The sequence below is a fragment of the Sorex fumeus genome, unplaced genomic scaffold (assembly GCF_029834395.1).
Source record: "Sorex fumeus unplaced genomic scaffold, SorFum_2.1 ptg000002l, whole genome shotgun sequence".
Taxonomy (NCBI): Eukaryota; Metazoa; Chordata; class Mammalia; order Eulipotyphla; family Soricidae; genus Sorex; species Sorex fumeus.
Genome location: NW_026606059.1, coordinates 19,658,829 through 19,685,142, shown reverse-complemented (window position 1 = coordinate 19,685,142; position 26,314 = coordinate 19,658,829). Strand labels below are relative to the sequence as shown.

The 26,314-nt window shown below is 41.1% G+C and overlaps 1 protein-coding gene across 1 annotated transcript in view; it reads left to right on the top strand.

The window, feature by feature from the left end:
* Positions 1-25,847, top strand: part of ZBTB10 (zinc finger and BTB domain containing 10) — a 34,967-nt gene extending 9,120 nt beyond the window's left edge. The window contains exons 2-6 of the mRNA XM_056112124.1: positions 1,801-2,689; positions 16,954-17,052; positions 21,358-21,534; positions 22,100-22,272; positions 22,525-25,847. Of these exons, the coding sequence (XP_055968099.1) occupies positions 1,801-2,689; positions 16,954-17,052; positions 21,358-21,534; positions 22,100-22,272; positions 22,525-22,830 (1,644 nt within the window). The 3' untranslated portion in view covers positions 22,831-25,847. The remainder of the gene's footprint in view (positions 1-1,800; positions 2,690-16,953; positions 17,053-21,357; positions 21,535-22,099; positions 22,273-22,524) is intronic.
* Positions 25,848-26,314: the final 467 nt, after the last annotated feature.

Sequence of the window (26,314 nt, the reverse complement as noted above, 5' to 3'; positions counted from 1 at the left end):
TCTGTTTACAATCATTTGTATCTTCCTGTATTTCCTCTACTCATCTAATCAGATGTATTGTGTATGTGAGAGAGTATAAACTAATTAACAACTGCAGTCAATATTTTCAGTTATTTTTATTTCACACTGGAAAGGGCTGTGCCTTCCTTTCTGTTGAGGAAAAATACTGATGCAGATATTGAGGAAATTATGTCCCAGGTACTATTCAAAATATTGAGGATGTATTTTTACTGTCATGGGAAAGCTTACTTGACCAAGTCACTCTATAAAGAGGAAAATCAAGTTACAAGCATTTTCAGTTTTGTAATTTAGTAAGTGGCATATTCGATATGCCAAAAACCGTTAACAATAGCAGGCCTCCTCCTGACCCTGAAAGAGCCTTCGGTCGTTGGGAAAGGCTGAGTAAGGAGAGGCTGCTAAAATCTCAGGGCCGGGACGAATGGAGACATTGGCGCCCGCTGGAGTAAATCGTTGAACGATGGGATGACAGTGATACAGTGAATTTAATAAGTCTTGGAGATTTGTGACTTCCCCGAGGACAGTTAGAAGGAACATAGCTTTCCAAAATCTCAATGATACTCTTTTATTCTTGCTATTGTATCACCCACATGTTATATAAAGTTTCAATTGATGAAAAACAGCTGTAAAGAATATAAGGTAAAAGGAAAAATTATAATCATTAACATTTGAGCATGGGAATTCTAAACTGTACAGTAACCCAGACATGCAGTATTGGATTTGGGGCGGGGCAGGGGTGGACCACACCCGATTGCGAGCTGTTCTTAGCCCAGGCTCCCTGCTCAGGAATCACTCCTGGCAGGGCTCGGTGTACCACATGTGGTGCCAGGGATCAATCTTTACCTGGACTTTATCTCTGGCCTTGAGAATAGGGTATTTTGAAGGCTAAAAAAAGTTAAATAATTAGATAAAGCTGAAGCTCTTTTTCCTATTAGGATTTTTTTTTGGGGGGGGTATTTGTGAGAGGGGTGTTTGGACCCCAGTGGTGGTGCTCAGGGGTGACCTGTTGGCTGTGCTGTGTTTAGGACTGAACCCAGCCTCTGCATACAGAGCATGGACTCGACTCACTGAGCTTTCTCTCTGGCCCCTGCATTGGAGGGTCTTAATTTCATCTCTAGTTTGATTGAATTCATTGACCTTAAGCTATTTTAAGTGTTTTCCATGACCTTACCTTTTTAAAAAATGGAGTTTAACTTGAATATTTTTAAAGATCAAAAAGGCCGATGCTGCTTTTTCATAGTAATAACGCAAACTGATTAGTATAAAAGAAAGTACTTTTCATAAGAAAATGACTTTTTATTCTAAGTGGTACATTAATCCATGGGCTTAATTGATGGTCTTAAAATCCTGGTGATCCTTTTCAGATGTGTATGATTTTTTTTTTCTTTTTGGGCTACACCCAGCAATGCTCAAGGGTTCCTCCTGCCTCTGCACTCAGGAATGACTCCTGGCAGTGATTGGGGGACCATATGGGATGCTGGAGATCGAACCCGGCTTGGCCGCGTGCAAGACAAATGCCCTACCCACTGTACTGTCGCTCCGGCCTCATATGATTTTTCTTGAAGCAGTGGTTTGCACCAAGCTGTAAAGTTATTCATAAATTCCATCTTAAAGTCTGTGTTGGTGAATTCTTAGTGGCAAATTACATACTGATTGCTAAACAAATTATTTGGCTAGTGCTTTTCAAAGGTTGTGTTGGTGTTGTGTTGATGCTTGTTTCCTTGGCTTGGGGGGGGGCTTTAAAAAATAAATTTAATATTAATGTTTTCCATCCAATTACAGGAGTCAGAAATACCATCGGAGGAAGGGTACTGTGACTTTAATAGTAGGCCAAATGAAAACTCTTACTGCTATCAACTTCTTCGACAACTAAATGAACAGAGGAAGAAAGGTATTCTTTGTGATGTCAGCATCGTGGTGAGCGGAAAAGTCTTTAAAGCTCATAAGAACATCCTGGTTGCAGGCAGCCGTTTCTTTAAGACTTTATATTGCTTTTCAAACAAAGAAAGCCCTAACCAAAACAATACTACCCATTTAGACATTGCTGCAGTGCAAGGTTTCTCAGTCATCTTGGACTTCTTATATTCTGGTAACCTGGTGCTCACAAGCCAAAATGCCATTGAAGTGATGACAGTGGCCAGCTACCTTCAAATGAGTGAAGTTGTTCAAACTTGCCGAAATTTCATTAAAGATGCCTTAAATATAAGCATTAAATCGGAAGCTCCAGAGTCTGTAGTTGTGGACTATAACAATAGAAAGCCAGTCAATAGAGATGGTCTGTCTTCATCACGGGATCAAAAAATTGCCACTTTTTGGGCAACAAGAAATCTTACCAATTTGGCGAGTAATATAAAAATTGAAAATGATGGTTGTAATGTCGACGAGGGCCAAATAGAGAACTACCAAGTGAATGACAGTAATTGGGTCCAGGATGGTTCTTCTGAATTGGCTGAAAATGAACCTGAAAATCAAACAAAAGTCTTTGTTTGGAATAATATGGGCTCCCAGGGAATTCAAGAAACCGGCAAAACGAGGAGGAAAAACCAAACTGCAAAGAGATTTGTTTATAATATACCACCTAATAATGAAACAAATTTAGAAGATTGCTCAATGATGCAACCACCTGTTGCCTATCCAGAAGAAGATTTACCATTCATCAAGGAAGAACCAGGTAAATATATATTTATATATATAAAGATTTCTGAGTTTCCAATTTTATTTCTGGTTGAACATAGACGTGAAGTACATTAGGATATTTTGATGTAAAATCAAGCATATTTGATAATTAATAGAGGGAAGCAATTTGAATAAGCGAATTTTGGCATATCTTTTGTTCATTCACTAGGCGTGTGTAGTGGGTCTCTGAGAGGTGGTGTTCCTCAGGCCTTTCTGGTGTTACTACTTGGTGGATAAACTCCCTGGAGAGTTGCCGGAGTTCCCTGATCATTTTTGTCTGCTTACTTTGTATTAGAATATGTTGTAATACAGAATCCGTTCCTTCCTTTACCGCTTTTGAGATGCAGTTAATCTTACACTCCAGTTTTGTTTCAAAAATTTTTATTAGTGAAACACCATGAGGTATAGTTGTAGACTTACAAATTTTTGTGCTTGGATTTTAATTATACAATGATCAAGTACCTATCCCTCCACCAGTGCCCATTTTCCACCACCACGGGTCCCAGTATCCCTCCCACCTCCCATCCCCCCATCCCACCCTGCCTCTGTGGCAGGGTATTACCTTTCGTTCTCTCTCTCTTTTTGGGTGTTGTGGTTTGCAAAAGAGGCATTGAGTGGCAATCATGTTTGGTCTATAGTCTACTTTCAGCATGCTTCTCCCATCCTCCAACACCCTTTATTTGGTGCTCCATTCTCTGTCTGAGCTCCCTTTTCCCCTAGCATGTGTGGCTGGCCTTCAAGCCATGGAGCAAACCTCGTGGTATTAATCCACCACTCTAGGGTGTTAGTCTCCTGTTTTGTTACTTTATGTTCCCCAGATGAATGCAATCTTTCTATGTCTATCCCTCTCTTTCTGACTCATTTCTCTTAGCATGATACTTTCCATGTAGTACCACTTGTATGTAAATTTCATGACTTCATCTTTTCTAACAGATGCATAGTACTCCATTGTGTAGATGTACCAGTTTCTTTAACCAGTCATCTGTTCTCGGGCACTCAGGTTTTTTCCAGATTCTGGCTATTATAAAGAGTGCTGCAATGAACAAACAAGTGTAGATGTCACTTCGACTATACATTTTTGCCTCTCTGGGATATGTTCCCAGGAGTGATATTGCTGGGTCAAGTGGGAGCTTGATTTCTAATTTTTTGAGAATCGTCCATACTGTTTTCCAAAAGGGCTGAAGGGTGGGTGGGTGGGTGGGGCTGGAACACATGCCAGCACCTGGGCCCCCTGCCATGGCAGCTAACCTGGCCTCCCGAGGGGAAGCACTCCGGGAGCTCTTAAGCACTAAGCAGGAGCAGGGCACGGGCTTCTCATGTTTCGTGGAATTTGCGTGTGATAATGGAATATTCTAATTTTCCAGAGTTCCTCTTACCCTAAATCTAATAGAAGCTAGGATATTACATGTTTATCCCGAAATTAACTTGTTTCTCACCCCTCTCTTAAGATGTGTATCAGAATCATAGTATATCGCATATCTGATGTGGGTATTTTAAAACAAGGTAGTAGAACTGTAAAGGGTTTGACTATGTTTGAAACTTTCCTTTTACTTTAGCTTTTGCCTGAGTAAATGTTTTGAAGAAGAGGAGATTTTCCTCGAAGATTCCAGAGCAGTGTTTACTGCTGTTGGGGGAAGTGGCGGGGGTGCACAATGGCTATTGTTCTCGCTGTTCCTGCCTTAGTGCTCAGGGTCACTCCCGATAGGGAAGCAGGCATGTGGTGTAGGGGAGTCAGGTCCCAGCCTCCAGTGTGCCGAACATGTGCTCCGGCCCTTGGAGCTATCTCTGCAACGCCATGCGTGATTTGCCCGTCTGGGGCTGGGGGTGGAACCAGACTTCACACGCCAGGCAGGTCCTGTCCACCGAGCAACGTCCTCTCCCCCATAGTTTATTTGTAATTCATTTGTCGTGGCACCGGGCTGTGTTCGGGGCTTACTCCTGGCTCTGTGCTCGGGATCACTCCTGACCATGCAATGTGGGTGAGTCACTTGAAAGGCAAGCACCCTATCAGCCGTACTATCTTGCTGGCCCCCCCCCATAAACGAATTTTATTTGTTTTGCATCAGAGCATGGTAATTGATTTTGGTGTTTGAGATACATGATGGTGTCAGGGATATTAAATAGGATTTGTTGAATGGGATGAGTTTGGGTTCCCAAAGGGTGAAACGCTGCCATAATTCTTTCAAATGTGTGGGATTTGAGTTTAGTTTCATTGCTAGGAATTTTCCTTAAGTAAAAGACGAGAAGAGAGAGAATATAGGAGTTAAGACTCGTACCATATATACTCTCGCCAGCACAGAGATGGGTGTGCCCCAACACAACCAAGTGTCACAAAGGGTCTCCACCTTCAAAAAAGTGAAAATCTTCTTGCATATACAGTGAATATTGTTTATTGTTGATCTTTTCCCTCATGCTAAGCAGTTCAGCCCCTGAAAGTAATGTTGGTAGAATTCTTTTAGTGGCTCTGTATTTTGACTTATTTTTCGATTCAGAGGACCTTAAAGCAATTCTGGCAACATTAGAGCTACATTGTCTTCTGTCGCATGAATTAATCATCTATAGTATATTGGGAACCCTGTGGAGTGGTGTTTTTTCAGGTACATATACACACAGTCTAGGAATTGTTTAGGATTTCGGTGTAGTAGTTGGCAAAACTTGATAGCCAACACCAGATTTTTTTGTTTTCCTTTGGGGGCCTCACCTGGCTGTACTCAGGACTGACTCTTGCCTCTGAGCTTAGGGGTCAGAGATCACTCCTGGCAGGGAAAGGGTTACATGGGGTGCTGGGATTTGAAACCAGGTGAGCCTGTGTGCAAGGCAAGCACCCTACCCACTGTACTATTGCTGTGGCCCCACCAACACCATTCTTAAAAATGACACATAATTGGAGTGATTCAAAGAAAGCAGTTAGAATCTGTGATGCAGTTTTTATGATTCATTTGAAAAAATAATACTAGTGATTATCATACCAAGCACTCCTAAGAGTGCTTCTTGGTAGACTGCGTCTATCATGAACTAATCCTGATAGTTGAAATGCTTTCACTGTACCGCTTATATTATAAAAGAGAATTCTGTCATTGGTATCTAATGAATGTTGGCAGTTTGTATTAGTGATTGTACCAGTAGTGTGCTACGTTCCAGCCAATAAGCTCTGCTCCTTTGCGTTAAATCCAACTTCATGAGTTTTAAAAACCATTACTAGCCAGAGAGACTGTAGGGGGGTGGGGGTGGTCGTTGCCTCCATATGGTTCTCCCTCCTCCTAGGTCTCATACTGCCCCTTTAGCTAGCACTGCCAGGAGTGATACCCCTCAGCGCAGAGCCAGAGCTGAGCACTTCCCATGTCACCCAAACCCCCTTCCCTGCCCATAGGAAAATTAGTAACTATCATCAGAACACGGCTGCCCCTTGGCGGGTTTCTATTCATATCATTTTGGTTTGGTTCGTGGACTCTGGGGCAACTTCCTCCTAAGTCTTGAGGGGTTGCTTATGACAGAGCTTGGTGCTCAGGGGACCATGTGGTGACAGAAGCAACCTAGAAATTGTCCCTAAAGATTGTGTACACCAACCCTTCAAGCTGTCTCCCCATCCCCTGGCAAATTTTCATTGTAGAGAGCCAACCGTGGTTTTCATTTTGCTGGCCAGAGAAGACCAGTTACTTTTTGCTTCCGTGGTACTCCTGGAATAGTCTGAGAGGGGGCACTTCGGCGCTTCTGGCTTAGCGCTCTTGGGGCTGTGTAGTGCCAGAAATCAACCAGGACGTCCAGTATGTGACACTGCGCGCAGCACTGCAAGCTGACATATCTTTCTGGCTAAGGTCAATGACCAATGACCTAAGTGCCCTTTGTTTCATGAAAACTGCCAGATGTTATATATAAATGAACAGAGATGTGTCCCAGTAAGCTTTATTGTCAACACTTGGTATTGAGTTGTGGAGCTTGTTACTATTTTTAAATTTTATTTTTCTTTTCTCAACGGGTGCTCTAAACTAAGGTAGTCATCCCTCACCTGGGGCAGTTCTAGTCCCTCTGTGTATGTACAATGCCCCACCCCACCCCCCAAACTCACAGCATTGCCTTTGCAGCCACGGGGACCAAAAAGTTGTTCTTGGCCTCCAAGTGGGTCTCGATTATGACATGTTTGCATCACCTGGTAACTTCAAAACTCGGAAGGTGTGGGGCTCTTCTTCAGAGTCTGATTTGACTGATTTGGAATGTAGCCTGGATGTTAGAATTTATGCCTTTTAGATGATTATAATTGTAAATCGAGGTTGAGATTCCAGTGATTTTTTTCAACAACAGTGGGCAGTGGTAGTAGTACTCAAATTGGATCAGGATTTAATAGAATTCTATTCTCCTTTTTAGTCTTCATGGTTTTTATAAGAATAGTTAAGTACGAAGTGATAGGTATAAAGGCCCAGCTATCACAATTATCTTAGCCCCCCCCCCACCCCTTGTGTTGGGAAAATACTGAAGTGACTTTGTCATTAAATAACCATTGCCTCGTATTTTATCCTAAATACTACCCATGCAATTTGATAACCTTAGCTTTGACCTTTGGTTTGACTGTTAAGACTACTTTAAGCAGTCTCAGTGGGGGATAAACAATACTAGAATAAAGTTTATTATATTCAGCCAAAATTTGATTGCCCTAAACCTCGTAATTATCCCACTCCTTGACTTACTAACCTCTAATCTGATATCCCTTCAAATGTTCAAAATTTCCCCTTTTTCTCTTCTAAGCGATAAACTTCCAAACCCTGTCTTCTTTTGAAAACCACACACATAGTTTCAACCTAAAATTTTGGTACACAGTGTGAGAACTACTCTCCAGGCAAGTACTGATAGATACAGAATAGAGTAGATTATTTTTACCAAGGTCAAGGCTACTTCCAAGGTCATTAAGCTAGTAAAAATAGAGACAGGTTTCATATTTAAGCCACTCATGTTAAAACCTTAGAGTTAGTAAATTAATAACTCTCTATTTTTAAAATGAGTTTTTTTAAAAACCAACAAATGTTGGTATGAAACCCCCCCCCCCCCCCCCAGGATTATACTTTGTTCTGCTTTTGATAATTTCTGTCTTAAATAGAATGATCTTTTTGATCTTTTGCTGGGCTCAAGGTTGAACTCAGGACCTTACACATGCAAGGCAGGTGCTCTGCTGCTAGCTACTTCCTGTTCCAAACGTCTACAGAAACAAAAAGTTTTGTACTTAAGTATCTGAAAAGTAATGATCAATTATTTTAGTCTACAAAACAATGCTTGACATGTTTGTAGAAACTGATTTCCCTAGATTATTAAGCCTGCTGGCTGTAAATAACAGCTTTAGTGTCAGCATTTTTATATTTACTCAACAACGTGTTAATGTTGAAACTAGTTTGTGGATGCCCTCAGTGAAATACAAGATAACTGCAGTAAGAAAGAAGGTAAACGTACTAACACCAGGATTTTATTTAGATAGTAAAATGTTTTACGTTAACATTTGCTATTTATTTGACTAATGGGATATTTTAAAATACTTTCTGATATTACTTGAAAATTGAGGTAAGCTTAGAAGCATCTCTGCTATTTTATTGGCGATCGTGGGATAATTAAGACTGTTAATGAGGGCCAGTGAGATAGTACAGTGGGTAAGGTGCTTGCCATGGATGTCACCGGCTCGGGTTCAGTCTCTGACACCCCATATGAGCCCTGAGCACAGAGCCATTCGTAAAACCCGAACACTGCTTGTGTGTGGCCAAAAAAAGTAAAAAAGACTCAAGAAGAACAAAATTCTAGATAATAAAATAGAGGGGACAATGTGACACAAGTAATACAGCCGATTCACAGCCCCAAAAATGGACTTTTAAACCAAAGGTAAAAATCTAAGGTTAGAAATTGAATAAGAACTGATACTTCATGGTTGGATCCAGAGAGAAGGGGTCAAGCCCTCGAGCACGTGCCTGTTGTGTTCCAAGTCCTGAGTTTGGTCCCCAGCATTCCCTGGTGGTCAAGCATCAGGTGTGGCTCTGTTGGGAAAACCAGGAGTAACACCCGCGCCTGCCAAGTGGCTAATTACTTACGCTGCATTCACATTTTGCTTTTTCTGTCAGAAGCTAGATGTTAATCCCAGTTTTTACCTGGGGCCTCCTGGAACATGACTTGTGAGGCGAGGGAGACCTGCTGGGCGCTAGCGATCGAGCCTGGGTTGGACGTGTGCAAGGCAGGCACCCTTCCCGCTGTACATCACTCCAGTCCAAGCTGATAATCACAGTCTGTAGATGATTAAAATACTGAGTGTCACACAGATATTCTTGTGATGGTCTGACTTTGGTGGTGGGGGGAGTGGGCTCACCCTGGGCTATGCCAAGGGGCTGCTCGAGCTTGATGCAGAGGAGGTTGCGCTCGGCTCTTCTCCGAGTGCATGAGTTGCTGGGCCTGAACCCCAGGGTAGTTCATCCTTTTCATTAATTTTTGTTTTTGCCACACCTGGTTCTGTTTGGGTCTTCTGTCTCTGCACTCCGGGACCACTCCTGGCAGTGCTCAGGTGGCTAGATAGCATGCTGGGTATTGTTGAACTGGGTTGGCCATGTGCAAGGCATGTGCCCTGCCCACTCTACTGTCTATGGACCCATGAACCCCAGGTTATTTACCTGATGAACGATAGGAATCGCTTAAACCTGAGTCTCATTTGTCTCGTCTGTTCTGACGGGTGAACAGTCCCCTAACATTGACAAATGGATTGGTCCTTATGTGGAGAGTTGAAATCCTGTATTTTGAATACTGTTTAAATACTGTATTTTCAGGTTGGGTATAAATGCATTTTGGTTAACGGGCTTGTAATTTGAGTATTTTGGAATTTTTTTTAAAGTATGCTTATACTTAATAGCGTTGCTATTGGTGAAGTGAGTTACAAACCAGCACTTCTGCCTATTTTTTTGGTGATAAGGTAAAGTAAGTAAAGTAATGTAAAGGCCCTCCCGTTGATCGTCGATTTGCTCAAGCGGGCCCAGTAACGTCTCCATTGGAGACTTCGTTGTTACTGTGTCTGGCATATCGAATACGTTACGGGGAGCTTGCCAGGCTCTGCCGTGCGGGCGAGATCCTCTCGGTAGCTTGCCGGGCTCTCCGAGAGGGGCGGAGGAATCGAACTCGGGTCGGCCATGTTGGCTGCGTGCAAGGCAAACTACAGTTGTGCTATCACTCCAGCCCACAAATTTTAAACATTTTCAGTTTTTAAAACGACCCAATTCTGATTTGGGATTTCTTTATTTTGACTATGCCATGGGCTGGAGCGATAGCACAGCGGGTAGGCCATTTGCCTTGCACACAGCTGACCCGGCCAACCCGAGTTCGATTCCTCCACCCCTCTCGGAGAGCCTGGCAAGCTACCAAGAGTATCTCGCCCGCATGGCAGAGCCTGGCAAGCCACCCGTGACGTATTCAATATGCCAAACACAGTAACAAGTCCCACAATGGAGACGTTACCGGGCCTGCTTAAGTAAATCGATGAACAACGGGAGGACAGTGCTACAGACCATGCCATATAAATTTACTGTATAATTTCTTTAAAGTAAATTGTAAATATTCATAGAACTTTGGAGGTTTGGGCTTTTTGGGTTTTATTTTTTGTGCTTTAAGCTCATTTCTGCCAGCTTTTAAAAAATTTTTTTATAAAGTAGTTCACAATATTTTATTACATTTAATACTAAAACAACAATCTCACCACCATATTTCAAATGTTGCCATCTCAAACCCCAACCATTTCTGCCACTTTACTCTGGGCTTGAGTGTATTCTTAATCATTTTTGGCAATGAAACCTAGAACTTAGCAAATCTGAGCTTTTTACACATTTACTTAAAAACTTTATTACAGAGATTAGAGATACTGGTGTGTGGATGCTGATATTTCCTGAGGAATAGAATGCCCTAAACTTTACTATAGATTATTGCAGTTATTACCTCTAAAAAATCTGAGTTTTCGCTTCTGTACCCAGGGTGTGGCAGTGACAGCAGAATTATGGATTCTGGATTGGTTTTCATTCTCAGGGATTCCATTTATTTTGTTGGAGTGGGGTGTTGAGCCTTTCCTGCCATTCCTCAGGGCTTGTTCCTGGCAAGATGCTGGTGGGGGTGGGGAGGAGTTCAGATGGGCTGCTGGGAATTAAACCTGTAGCAACTGCATGCATAGGTGAGCACCGTGCCCTGTGTACTACCTCTCTGGCACAGTAAATGTTACTTTTCTTTAGGAGCAAATAGTTTAAAGCTTGACAATTGATTTTTTTTTTTAAAGTTACTGTTGGTCATAGATTGGATGAATCTATGCATTAGAATGCGTCTAATGAATCTAAGCATTAGAATCTTAGATTTCAGAAGAACTGTAGCAGGCAGTTCATTGTGGTAGAAATACTTTGCGTTTTTTCTCTTTGATCATCTCTAACCACTGTGTCTTTCCTTCCTTGTCCTATCCCGAGAGATAACTGTACTCGTTAATTACTTGTTATAAATTAGAAAATCTAAGGAAATAGAATCTGTGGGGCAGACAAAAGTTGAATGCTGGATGAACAAGACTTGTGTGGACTTAACGAGCAGTCATTTTAACTTCTTAAGCTTTCTAAGGGTAGTAGTCTTTATCAACCCTGGTTTCTTAAACTGCAGGTTGAAAATCTTGACTAAAAATGGGAGTTTTGCAGCGGGCACCCAAGTGTCATGGTGCATTGGCTTTGCAGGTGGCTTTGCATTGGCCAGCAGTTCAGTTTAAGGGCTGCCCAGGTATTGCAGTGCCAGGGATTACCCCAGCCACTGTGATGGTACATGGGGTCTTCTAGGGCCATACTCCCCACATACTCCAGGCCATCCTGGGCTGAGCCCTGTGATGCTTGGGGGCACCAATCAGCATCAGCCCTCAGTCTGAGAACCTGCAAAGCATGGACATTTAACCATTATCATTTATTTGTGACACAGTTTTGGTGAACAGAGTAGGCATACATTCTTATTTAAAGCTTTGCTCTTCAGAAAAGTTGTTACAATAGAACATGATTTCTGGGACATGGAAACTCTAATGATGGTTGTATATTTATATGAAAAGGAAGGTTGAATGCATCTCTTAATGAGTTTTAACTGAGTTTTTGTTGTGTAAAAGATTTTTGTATAAGAGTTTTTGTACAAGTGGATTTCTAAGACCTAAATTTCTGATGTCCTTTATAATATTTCATTCAAGAATATCTGTTTTATCTGAATAAACCTGCAAGAAAGTCTGGATTAATCTGCACCTGCCTCATTTGGAATTTGTGTGCCAAAAGCAGATTGTCAGGCAGTCACCTCCCACATGTTCTTCTTAGCCTTAAGAAGGAGCTACAGCATTAGGTGATTTGCTAGTTCATTGTTCTCCAAGAGAAATCTGTAGTCACAAGCATCAAGATTAGCCTCCCTTTAGAACACCATGATATAGATTGCACTTTATAATTTACTCTTATCTTCATTTACTATGGTCGCTTCAAAGCAACTTTGTGAAGTGGGTAAACATCTCTACTATTTTTCATGTTAAGAAAATCAAGTTATTACACAATGTTTTGGTAGAGGATGATCTTTTTTGTTTGTTTTGGTTTGGGGACCACACCTGGCAGTGCTTCAGGGACCAGGCAGTCCTGGGATTGAACCCAGTCATTCAGCATGCAGAAGTTGAGCGAGCTATCCTTTCTGCAAAGAATGAGTTTTTTCAAAACATTTGGCTCTGTACCAGAATTTTTTAATTCATGATCAGGGTTCCACTTGAAATGCTAATATATGACTGGCCACAATTACAAAAAATAAATCCTTAAGAGGTCTCCTTTAAGGTAAACGTGTTAGTATAGGAGCTGGGGGTGTGGCTCTCTGGTAGATTGTGTGTCCCCTGAGCCTGCCTGGGTGTGGTGAGCCTGTCACCCTTCCCCAAGTGAGGGAGGAATCATGATAGTGAATGTCCTGGATGCACTTAAGATTAAAACTGCTTTTTCTAAAAGTAGTTTTGTAATAATGGAGTGTAGTAAGTAAGAATTTTTCCATTCATTCAGCAGAATTTTTTGTTTGGGGCCACACCCGGTCCTGCTCAGCAGCTGTTCCTGGATGGGTCTGTGTTGAGGAGTGGCCTTGGTGCTGCTTGGGGGCCCACAGGGAGTGGGAGTGGGGGGATGTGAGGCAGGCGCCTTAAGCCTTGTCTGGTCTCTCTGGCCCCACTTGGCAGAACCATCTGACGTGACACTGCAAAGGTGGATGACTACATGGACATACTTTGGCTTTCATTTTTAGCATTGCAAAGCGTACTTTTTAAAAATTGTGTGCGAAATTGTCTCAAGGGTACGCAGCACGGTAAGCATTACTGGCTTGACCTTACTTTCCTCATAAAATCGAAATGAAAGATAAATACTTGTGAATTACAGTTTTAATGTAGTGGAATGAAATGGAGCAGTAGTAGCAAAAGGATTTGGCTGCTCACCATGTACATTCTGTTTTGATTTTTTCTGGGGGAGGAGTATGCTGTTACCTGTTGACTAGAGAATATTTGTGAAAATAAATTGCGTTCGGCTTGCTATCTTTGAATTCTGGTCATTTGAATGTTATTGCATGAAAAATATACCTGCTGCCACCCAGAAAAGTATTTTAATAGTTCTCCACAAAGTTCATTTGGTGTTTGCAAAGAGATCTTACCAGCCCCTTTTTGCTGAGTTTAAATAGAAGTGGAAGATTACCATAGGGAGGTCTTAATGTCACAAAAGCATGTTAATTTGATTTTTTTAATACAGTAATTTTTGAGAAAAAAAGGTGGCCGAGTTAATGCTTTCTAGTAAATCAAAATTTCTGCACCAAGTTGAATTGGTTACCCAGCTTCTATCCCATTCACATCAGCACATTGAAAAGGAGTCACTTCATTCAACTACTTTCAAATAAGGTACAGCAGTAATGATGTGGTTATTCTTAAATTAAGTTTGGTCTTTACAGAATTTTATTGTCAACTGGAAAGTTCACCTATTTTGAAGTTTGCTATCAAATACGAGGTAGTCATAATCAATGACTTTCAGAAATAGCATGGATATATAATTTTGTACTTTGGGATGCAGGACTTAGGACCACACCACTAGATCACAAGTTCCAGTACTTCAGAGGTGGAATAGGAGAGGGATGGTTTTTTGTAGAACTAGTTGGGTATAAGCTTAGACTAATGACTATAAAGTTACCTAAGTAGAAGAGCCTATATTAGCACACTTTGCAGATTTTTTTTTCTTTGTCTATTTTGGGGCCACACCCAGCAGTGCTCAGAGTATGACCCCTGGCACTGTACTCGGGTACCATATAGGATGCCGGGATTGATCAGGTTGGCCATGTGTAAAGAAGTGCTTTACCAAACAGCTGTATTACCACTCTGCCCCACTTAGTTGAATTTTAAGTGCCTTCTGAATAGAGAGGAACTCAATAATCTTTTTATTATTATTATTATTATTAATTTTGGGGACATACTTAAGTGGTGCCTTGGGACAATTCTCAGTGTGGTTGGGGACCACACAGAGCTATGGATCAGACCTGGGCCACCTGCATTCAAAGACCATATGCTGTAGCCAGTTAGGCTCTCTGTACTCTTGTTCATGGTACGGAATTCCAAGCCATTTACTGTGGATCAGTAGTTCTCAACTACTGGACCAGTGTGGGGTCCTCAGGTATGAAAAGATTGGGAACAATGACTCAAGGCAGCAACCTCATTTTCTGCTTTTCTGTTCCAACATGAGAAAAGATGATAATAGACTAAAACAGCGTCAGCCTTCAGATTTCTGTATGTAGATTCTTCCCTCTTTCTTTTAGGCACCCCGAACAAGGTTCTGGGTTCCAGACTACCTCAGAATTTCATAAAATTTTTTTTTTCTCTTTCAATAGTTAAGTATTCATATTTTAGTGACTTCCCCTCAGTGTTATCCTATATCCTACTTTGGCCTTTAGAACAACCCTTAATTTCTCTCTCTTTGCAGCCAGATTAATGGGGATGCAAAGCAGAGTATGATTTATTACTGTCCTCCATTTATAGCACAGATAACTTAGTCTTTCTGCTTGCCTTGCAGATCCAACCATTGTGTTGTCACTGACATCATCAGTGACTTCCTAAATGTGCAATATTGAATGAATCGAAAGCGTGTAACACGTATTTCAGTTCCCACGTTGAATTCCTGGCAGCATTTTGCAGTGCCTGTCAGAGCACTCTTTCCCTCCAAGTCTTTGTGTCCTTTTTACTTAAAAATGATGGGATACCTCAGTATTGAATTTTGTTTTTTCTCTTGGTCTCATCTATTTACTTTCATGGCTTTATTTGCCACGGGTACAGCCTAAGCATCAAATCTTAGCAACCTTCGATAGTAAATCTCACTTTGGATATTTGTGTGTTCTTCTAGGTCATTCTCCCCCCCCCCCCCTTCCCCCTCCCCCTGGTATTTTGAGTATCATACCAGTGATGCTCAAGGATCCCTCCTCGTGCTGCAGGGCCATGAATCCAGAGTTTGGATGAAGGAAACCCATTGGAGCTCTCTCTTCAGTCCTACCTAGAAATTTAATGGAAAAAGTTAAATTTTTGTGTTTGCTATCTCAGGCAGAGAGCCAAAAACATTTGGTCCTTAAAGTCTGGCCTATTTTTGTAATAGAACAATTTTCGATCTTTATTAAGCATCTGAATCATCTGGAAAGCTTGTTAGTAGATTTCTGGGACCCACCTCCAAAGTATCTTGAATAAGATAGGGGTATGAGAATCAAAGTATCTTGAATAAGATAGGGGTATGAGAATTTACATTTCTACCAAGTTACTAGTAAAGAGCGGAGTGATAGCACAGCAGGTAGGGCGTTTGCCTTGCATGCGGCCGACCCGGGTTCAATTCCTCCGTCCCTCTCCGAGAGCCCGGCAAGCTACCGAGAGTATCCCGCCCACATAGCAGAGCCTGGCAAACTCCTGTGGCATATTCGACATGCTAAAAACTTGGTAACAACAAGTCTCACAGTGGAGACCTTACTGGTTCCTGCTCTAGCAAATCGATGAACAACGGGAGGACAGTGACCGCGCTACAGTGCTTACCAGGTTACTAAATAACTCTGATACTGCAGGTCTAAGGATAACACTTTGGAACCACCACTATATATTAGAAATAGAATAACTTCCTAAATGGTCAGGCAGCGGGGATTGGCAACACTTGGAGTTATTCCATTTCTTTCAGACTTAACCTTTTAACCTACTATATTCATCTCAGGCATTTCGCTTTCTCCCACTTAGGTACATTACTCCATATGTCCATAATTAAACTTCCCACAGACTTTTTATTCCCTTGAAATTGGCCATACTACATTTCTTTCCAATACCCCACCATACTCCCACCCCCTGTATTCAGTCTGTTACTAAGCCTTTAAGTTGTTGCTCGGTGCTAGAAATAGTCTATTTACTTGCTATAAATATTTTGGGTAAGTGATGCTTACTTTGGTTTTATATTTGTTTTACTTGTTTGACCCTGAGTGTTGTAGGCAGAGCAGTCCAGGACAGCGATGTTAAAGATGAGCCTTAATGGGGAGGTAGAGAAAAGGTCGGTTGTGCATAAAAAGTGGCATTTACAAAACTGTTTAGAGAGGCTGGAGCAATAGCACAGTGGGTAGGGCTTTTGCCTTGCATGCAGCTGACCCGGGTTCGATTCCCAGCATCCCACGTGGTTCCCTGAGACCGCCAGGAGTAATTCCTGAGTGCAGAGCCAGGAGGAACCCCTGTGCATCGCCAGGTGTGACCCAAAAAAAGAAATAAAAATCTTTGTTTAGCGACCATTTCAATATGCCAAAAACCAGTAACAATGATGGGTCTCATTCCCCTGACCCTGAAAGGAGCCTCGAATGGTGGCACTTTCTAACATCTCAGGGGTAGGATGAAGGAGATGTTAACTGGTGCCTGCTCAAGAAATCCATGAACAACAGGATGAAAGTGATACAGTGATACAGTTTATTTGGAGGAGTGTAGCTAGTGTCAGTCGATGATGCTGGGTTCAATTTTGAGTCAAATATGAATTGCTCTGCATAAGAAAACTGAGCTGTGTGTTCGGCAGCCTGTGACAGCTCAGGGAGGTCGGCACCCAGTGGACCCTGGTTCCAGTGCCCATTCGCATCCACCATCCTGCACCTGATGAAGTACTCTCTAGTCCAAGATTCCTTTAGTTCATTCTGCACAAGAAACAAGAGTGGTATTTTGTGTGGTGACTAAGATATGAAATGACAGATTCTGCATCTCCTTTTCAGATCTGGACGGTGCTCTACTCTCAGGACCAGATTGTGAGAGGAATGTGAATACAAATTTATTAGCTGAAGCCGGCTCTGGTCAGGATGGAGGTGATGCTGGTAGGTACATACTGGAGGATTTTCTGGCAGGAGTATGTGAGAGCATTTGAGGATTGGTCACTGCATGATGACCTAAGGAGATTATATGAATACTTTTAACCTGGTAGCTGTGTTTAGTAGACAGTGGAAGCTTGCTAAAAATGAAAAGGCTTTCTTGTTTTTATTCCCCATATAGAGGGGTTTTTGCTGTTTTTCCTCCCACTGTAAAGTGTCAACTAAATAGCTCGTGTGGTTTCCTGCCTCGTATAGATGGAATGAGAAAGTAATTATCAGAACGGTTGACTAACATATTATTTAGCTTTGATGTAAAATAATAGTATGACTATGCCTGGAGAAATGGGGTTTGTTTTTGTTTTTTGGGTGCTTGTGGTTGAACCCAGAGGCACTGATAACATTCTCAGCATGTGCTCTGTCACAGAGCTACATGCTTGTCCCAGAAAGTGTTGGTTCTAAATGAAGACATTTTTACAATAAATTTGATCTGCTGAACATCGCCGTAACAGAGAGATTAAGCATTGTGCTTGTGATAGAGGGAGCTGGAACAGCGTGCCTCTTGACATGATGCATGAGCTGCCATGCAGGGGAGCATCTGCTGGGGTTTTCTCATGGAAACCAACCCGGCCAGCCTCTAAAATGTTAGAGGCTTAAAGAAGGCAGCAGTGGATTTGAGGAGCCAAACTAAATGCAGCATATCAATCTTGATTAATCATGGCTTCAAGAAAATTAATGAAGGAGTGTTTTGAGAACAGTTGGTAATTTGAATTTGCGGTGTGGGTTAAATCAACATTTCCTAAATTGGGTGATAGCTAGGTGGGAAGGGGAAGGGAGGGGGTGTGGGGACCGGCCTGGGATCAGCACTATGGAAGGAAGGGAGGCGGGAGCAGCCTCAGGGCAGCTGAGGGGGGACTTTTCTGTCTTCTCTTAAAAGACGCACATTTCCAGGAAGGCTCTGAGTAATTTGTATGCTAAGTAACTTTGGGAAATTGGGCTAAATAACAATTTTTAATATTTTGAGTGATTAAAAAAGTGCAAAGTTCCAGAAAACATACGCCGTATTTAAGGTTGAAGTAAAGTGTCTCTTTATGTAATAGAAAGCACATTTGGGAAATTAGCTTTTGGTGGGGAGGAGGGGCCCGTGCCAGTAGTCTCAGGCTTACTCCTGGCTCCGCACTCAGGGATCACTTCCGGTGGGTTCCTGGGTCTCTGGGGTGCCAGGGATTGGACCCCGGTTGGCCACGTTCAAGGCAAGCACCCTACCCACTGTGCTGTCACTCTAGCCCCTGCAAAATTAGTGTTTGTTAAAGAGGCACAGAGGAGTTTGGGTGTTTGTGGTTGGTTCAGATTCTTTTAGTTTTGAAATTCTGTGACACAAAACCCCAACTAGCACCCCTTGCCAGCAATTAAGCCCAGGTTCTCTTTCAGACCTGCTGCATCAGCAGTCCCAAGCCTTGAAATTTTAAAAGTTGCTTGGGGTCACGTAGGGGCAGTGTTGCTTACAGGACTTTTTGCCTTTTGAATACAGTATACATTGACTAAAGTCGACTGAAACTGGAATTCTGAAAGAATCACTGGAGGTTATTAGAAAAACATGGGATTACCAGGATCTAATGTAATTTCTGGTGTCAGTTTTCCTGAGTATTTTTGAGAAACTCAAAAACATACCTGTCAGAAATGTGACTCAGTGGTACTCACGTGTATAATATCTGTGAAGTCCTGGTACCATAGGAAAAAAATATTGCCCTGTCAATAGTTGTCAGATAAATGTATTCAGTAAATAATCAAAGACTTGTTTTGACCACTGGGATACAAAGGAAGGTCACATAGTGTAGTGCTCCCCTGAAGTGAGCTTTGTTTTCCGCTCATTTGATCAGGAACTATGAATTTAAACTTTTTAAGAAATGGACATGAATTTTGAGGACTTTCTGATATTTAAAAGGTCCAAATATTTCAAACGTAGAACACTTATTATTAAAGGTGAAGCACATTTCTGTTCCAGAACCGCTCCTGACAGGGTGTGGGAACTGCTCCTAGTTCAGTGCCCAGAGGAGTTTTTGGAGTCCAGTGGCAGCTGTCTGGTGCTAGGCATAAGCCCCTGGCCCTGTGTTTCACCTCACTGAGCGATATTTCTGGCCCCAAATGCAATTTTTTAATTTTTAGATGCACTTCCCCTCCCCTCCCAAGCTGGTGTTTTCAGTTGTTTTGCTGTTTAGAGGTAGTATGTCGGAAAAACATCTTTTTAAAAAATTGTTTGGCAAGAACCTTTAAAATGTAATCTCCCATGGGAGCAAAACTTAATAATTGCTGTAGGTGTGAGCTAAGCATATGACCTGAGGGGGGAAGTATGCCGAGAGCAGAGTGAGGGCAAAGGCTTTGAAGGGAGAGCAGTTTGACGGTGGAAGCACGTTTCTGGGACCCCCAGTCTGATGGAATGGTGGGTTCAGTGGCCTATTGGAAACGTGTGCTGGAGAGGGAAGGCTTCGGTTTTGGAAGAATTATATTACTTGGCATCCCGTGACACTTTCCAGGACAGTACTGCTAGGATCAGACTCAGTTTCACAAAACTGTGACCTGGGAACTAGCTCAGCGAGCTGGAGTACAGACTGACATGGACAGGCTGTGACAAAGCTAACTGCCTGGCGTCTGTGGCACCACCACGTGTGTCCCTGGACACCCTGCACGCACTGCCTTCCGTGACAGTGGCCACCAGGCATAGCTCGGGCTGAGTAGTACCACATGCTCACCCTTGGGGGCCCTTGACACACCCCCAAAACCTATTGAACAAACTCTGAGAAGCTGGCATTGAGAGCTGTGCAGCAAACTGGTGAACAGTTTCATAAGGGGTGCAATAGCTATGGAGAATTCCAGTTTTTTTTTGGGGGGGGGTGTCACACCCAGTGATACTCAGGAGTTACTCCTGGCTCTGCACTCAGGAATTACTCCTGGCAGTGCTCAGGGGACCATATGGGATGCCGGGGATTGTACCCTGGTTGGCCACTTAACAAGGCAAATGCCCTACCCGTGAACTGTCGCTCCAGCCCTCTATGGAGAATTCTGGATACGTATGTTTGTCTTACCAAGGGGTTCCTGGATTTGAGAGATTACATGGGTAATGAAATCTAGAGGAAATAATTCTTAGGATATGTAGGTAAGGACTAGAGCAATTAGCATAGCAGATAGGGCACTTGCCTTGCATGTGGCCAACCTGGATTCAATTTCCATCATCCCCCAGGGCCCACTAGAAGTGATTTCTGAGCATGGCTGGTTTTGCTTTTCGGGGGTGGGGGGGGGCGGGAATCCAGTTCAGCTTGAACTTTCTTTTAAGAATAGAATTATGAGTGCTTTTTTTTTTTTTTTTGGGTGGGGAGAGCTTTTGGGTCACACCAAGCAATGCTCAAGAAATATTCTTGGCTCAGTCAGGGGCTGGAGCAATAGCACAGCGGGTAGGGCGTTTGCCTTGCATACGACTGACCCAGGTTCGATTCCCAGCATCCCGTATGGTCCCCTGAGCACCGCCAGGAGTCATTCCTGAGTGCAGAGCCAGGAGTAACCCCTGGGCATCGCTGGGTGTGACCCAAAGGGCAAAGCAAAGAAGAAAAAAAGTTATTCTTGTCTCTGCACTCAGGAATTAACTTGGTGCTCGGGTTGAGTGCAAGGCAAACACCATCTTACTATACTATCGCTCTGGCCACTAATTAGGAGCTTTGATGAACCCCAAGAGGGCATTCAGTTGTTGCCCAATATGTGTGAAACAAAAAGTGTCTTGAAATAGAAGGAATCACATCTAGTTTGTAATTTCCTTTTGTTGGGGGATGAGAAAATGAACACCTTTGGCTCTGTGCTTAGAAATCACTCCTTGCTGAGCTCTGGGGACTGTAGGCAGTACCCAGGGTTGAACATGGGCTGGCTGCATGCAAGGCAACCTCTTACCCCCTCGAATAGCCCTCCAGCTCTAGTTTCTTTATACTTACATTCTTTATTGTTTAATCCATTTTTGCATGCTGTCTTGTGTGCCAGTTAGTCTTATATCATTGTCCTCAAAACAGAAAAGCTATCTTTTTCCATAGCTGGGCTTTAAGGATTATAGTGTCAAGTAATAGAGTGCTTCGTAATAACAACCTTTTTGAAAGAATTCTATCATGATTATGTTTGAAATTCAATAAATAGAAAAAGGTGGTTTCATTTGGCCTTCATGCACAAGGAAATGTAATGCATTTAGGTTTATTTTGCTGTTTTTTCCCTTATGATTGAATTGTAATACATCTTTACTACCACTATTAATTCAGAGTCATTTTTCAATTGTATTAGGTACTTCACATGATTTCAAGTTTAGCCTTATGCCTGGCCCTTCAAGCGATTTTAAATTTGGATTGCTAGCAGGTACTTCAAATGATTTCAAGTTTGGATTGATGACAGGTGCTTCGAACGATTTCAAGTATGGATTATTGCCTGACTCTTGGCCAAAACAGGAAACTTGGGAAAATGGCAAGTTTTAGTTAACTAAATATTTACTAAGTGTGTGTGTCTGTGTGTCTGTGTCTTGTGTCTATCTGTGTCTGTTTTGCCTGAATTCAGGCTCAGGATTTGTAAACTGTGCCTCCCACCATAAGCCTGCATCCCCGCTTGGGTGACTCCCCAGCACTGTTCAGGGACCACTAGGCCTCTGCCAGCGATACTTTGTGCCTAGGTCACACTCAGGGACTTGTGCATGTGCATGCAGGATGAGTTCTTTGCTTTTATCAGTTTCTGGGGTCTACAGAATTCTTGTGTGTTGGGATGGTGGGGTACAGCCAGCTGTGCTCTGTCTGCATGCGGAAATCACTTCCAGAGTTGCTCGGGGCCGACCATATGCTCTACTGGGAATCTCACCCATCTCTGCTATTTGCAAAGCAAGCACTCTACCCACTACTACCTCTCTAGCCATGCCTTACAGAATTTTTAAGGGGTTGTAGGTTTCTGGTCTTTTTTTTTTTTTTAAGTGTAAACAAACTTTTGATATAGATAACTTTGCTTAATGTAAAATTGCTTTTGTATGTTTGTTTTTTCAAAGGTGAATCATCTCTAATCATGAACAAGTTAAAATGCCCTCATTGTAGCTATGTAGCCAAATACAGACGAACACTAAAAAGGCATTTGCTCATTCATACGGGAGTTAGATCATTTAGCTGTGATATTTGCGGAAAGCTGTTTACTCGCAGAGAACATGTAAAAAGACATTCCTTGGTAAGTAACATTAAATTCAAGTGGTTTTGAGAAACTGTTTTGATCGTTGAAGATTAAGGTATTTTTTCAGTGTTGCATAACAATGTCAAGAAGGTCGATTAATACATAAATTGCTTTAAATAGATATGTGATTCAACAGACAACCAATACTGTTTGTTTTTAAGTTTCAGCGTTAAGTGATTTGATTTGGGTGGTTCGTGTGCGTTATATTTTTTCTCGTATCCTTACATTGGATTTTTCCCCTTCAACCAGGTGCATAAAAAGGATAAAAAGTACAAATGTATGGTGTGTAAGAAGATCTTCATGTTAGCTGCCAGTGTTGGAATAAGACATGGATCTCGACGCTATGGTGTTTGCGTAGACTGTGCAGATAAATCACAGCCAGGCGGGCAAGAAGGTGTAGATCAGGGACAGGATACAGATTTCCCTCGGGATGAAGAATATGAGGAGAATGAAGTAGGAGACGCTGATGAAGAGCTGGTTGACGATGGAGAAGATCAGAATGATCCATCTCGATGGGATGAATCAGGAGATGTCTGTATGTCTCTAGATGATTAATTGACCTACTATACTCCTCAAGGATGCTGCATTTGGACTTACTATGAATCAACAATTTGAATTGTTGAACTTGAAGGCTTGCAAAATATGGTACATGCTGGATGGTAGTAATGTTGCTGTGAAAACTGTAGGGTCAAAGCCTTATAGCAAAAAAAAATTTTTTTTTTATATTTGCACAGGACTGTACAGCAAACAACCTTGTGGTTGGATTACATGGAGTCCCCACATCTTCAGTCAGTTATCAAAGTAAAGTATTTTTTATTTATAGGTTATACAGTAACTGTTTGGGTCTCATAAAAACAGTACCCATTCTTAAAGAACTTAAATTCATGTGCCACTTTTAACATGAATGAAGAAAAATTCGCTTATGGAGTACAGTGACCCAATCACTCTGTCCATCAAACCACTCAGGCTAGTTTGTACTAGTAGAGTTTTGTTTCTATTTTTATTTTTATTAATTTTATTTTTTTTAATACAGATTTTCAGTGAGGGGCTTTTTCAACCCCGTTGGTTCTACTTTTCTGGGTTTTTTTTTTTTTTCAATTTTAATTTGCTACGTAACTTAAAAAACAAGTCTCTTCTAGTCTTAGGTAGTATTTCTCAATTTTGTGCTGATGGGCATGTTAATAAGAACTGGAGAGGTAATTTATTGGAATGAACTGACTTTCCTCCATTCCCCCTTTCCTTGTTGACATGAATTTTACTACTTCACAAATGAAGAATGACGTTGCAAAGTTACCATGGAAGTTGACAAATACCACTAAAATGATTATGATTTAGAAGTAACTTTCTCCTGCTGCTCTAATCTGATAAATGGTTACAGTATGACCTTTTCTGACATGGTATTCCGTTTTGGGTATCTGTTACTTTGGCACTATTCTTGTTTGCCTCTTTATTTTTGCCAGTGTACTATACCTCAGTCCTATTTGAAAAAGCAGAAATCTAATTGAGAAAAAGTCATAGAAACAATAGTAAAAATATTTGTTTTATAATTTATCATCCATGTCCAGTTTGATTAGCTTGTTATGCAATATAAGTGAAATAACAGGTTTTTATTCCTGTGCCCTTTTTTATCATTAAAATCAACACAAAAAGTACATTCTCTTTTGTTTCATGTTTTGAAATTATGATCAGTTATTTTTTAATTTCTTAAAAATCGCTGCACCTTGATATAGGCAGTTATCCTGGTAGGCCCCATCATTCAACGATCTGCAGAAATCTTTAAAATACTGAGAAGCTTTACCACTTATTATTGTAACTAAATTCTTCAGGGTTGAAAAGGGGTGATTTATTAAGTTGAAATTGTCAGGTAACCTGTTGACATGAGTTAACTGATTGTTGAACATTCAGCATTTCAAAATAACATGCACAGCATTTGTGTATTATAATACGTTGTGTATTATATAAAATTGAGGAACATTTTCAGCTTTCTTTTAAATAAAATTGAGTATAATTTCCTATTCTATCAAATAACTAAATTCTGCTAGTCATGCAAGGGGAAAATTGCAAAGTTCTTCGATGGACACGGTCCTCTTGGTGCTCCATCTGATCAGATCGGAAAGGTTTTTAAGAGTTAAGCTTTCTCAGTAGAGTAATGGTTAAGTGGTAGACGTTTCTGCTTGGATAAATCAAGGATAAATTCCAGTTACATTTTTAGACCCTTCTTTTGTCATCTAAACTTTATTGTACTTTCTCCATAACTGTAAGACAGACATGAAGTTTTGGTTTTGTTTAAGACTGAAGAGTATATCGTAATCTGAATGTTCTAGACAAATGGATAAAATGTAATTCTGGTGGGGTCCAAAGTAGAAATTAGTTGGACAAAGATACTATGAATGAAAGTATTTTAAACGTAAAATGTTCTGCTTTGTGAATATGTAAGTATAGTATAAAAGATTTCTTTCACCCCCATTTACCCCCTCCTTTAAAATAAACCATAGTTTACAATGGGTAGATCTGTCTATATATAAATATATATTAAAGAGAGAAGATATATATCTGAAAATCACCTAAATCTGCTTTATTAGACTACAGTTCACTTATTGCATAGAAACTGGACTTGACGTTACATTCGTATGTACTTTTGCTTTTCCTCAAGATAAGAACTTAATTCTTAAGCTGATATTTCCTTTATTGCTTAAATCATTTATGTATATCTGGTAAATTATGACCAAATTTTTGTTAGATTGCATACAGTAATTGAAATACACACTTGGTACACTACGGGATTGTTGTGCTTTTGTTTAGTTTCAGTTGGAAACGAGGTTCGATGTAGATGACTTGTTATTGTTAATTTAAAATATTCTATTGTCCGTTACCTTTGTATGTTGTGTTGTGACAGATTTGGCTATATTTTTAGTCAACTGAAATACGATACTTTGTTTGCTTTTAGAAAAGGTAATCCAAAGGAAAAAAATGTTTATACTCTTGAAATATTTTAGCCTCAGCCTATATAAAATTTTCTTCTTTAAAGTAAGCATTTTACCAGACAGAATGGACAGATTTTCTACTTGCTGACTGCCTAACTTATTTTGTTTCATGATCTCAAGGGACTGCCTTTTCCCTTTTAGATCTCTTTTTAAAAAAAGTTTTAGTACTAAGGTATACTACTGGATGTTTCTATTTTTTTAAGTATATTCTTTTTCTGACTTAAAGTACAATTTCAGGAAGTTGGTAGATGCTAAAAATGTTTGGTTGGTCCCAGAGGTGACTATGGTCATAATTTTGTCTGTGAAGCCCTGGCAGAATTATGTGTTCGACATTTGCTGAAGTTTTCTCTTTTAACTTATATTTTAAATCAAAGAATTTTAGAGCTTTTCATTTTAAAGAAGGGGAATAGTAAAAAGTGTTTCTTTCCTGTTCACTGTCTAGTAGTACGGGCTCTTAAGTCCAGAAAATGTATTCTCAGACACGGTTACTTCTGTATTGGTCCCACTTTCGTTTGGGCCTCCATTTTTCATATTCACTAAAGGTTTTGCTAAATTGAAAAACCCTAGCAAATCAGAGCTAAAGAGATGTAAACGGCGGGGGGCGGGGGTGGGGGGCAGAGGAATAGTGAAAGGGGAATCTGAACAATAAAGTCATTTCGGAATGTGGGGGGGGAGGGATACTGGTATTGGTAGAGCCATCCTGATGGAGTAGAGTGAGATGGGGATGAGTTTAATATCTGTCAAGTGCTTAGAACAGTATCTGGTACACGCTAGGGTTTAATACATCTTATTTAATAGAAAATTGGACCAGGAGGAAAGAAAGGAATGAGAAATGAGAAAGGGGTATAGAAGAGAATAGAAAATGAAAGGCCAGGGTTTATACATTGCATTGACACAGTGTAAAAAAAACCTGAAGGTAACTGGAATGGTAGATGGGAGAAAGTGTGATTGGAAGATTAGATTTTTAAAAGGCTTCTTTATATTTTTAGGGTTTTGTCAACATAGCGTCCAGAGTTTAGAGTTATTTTTGTGTATGATGCCCAAAACTTCTTTCG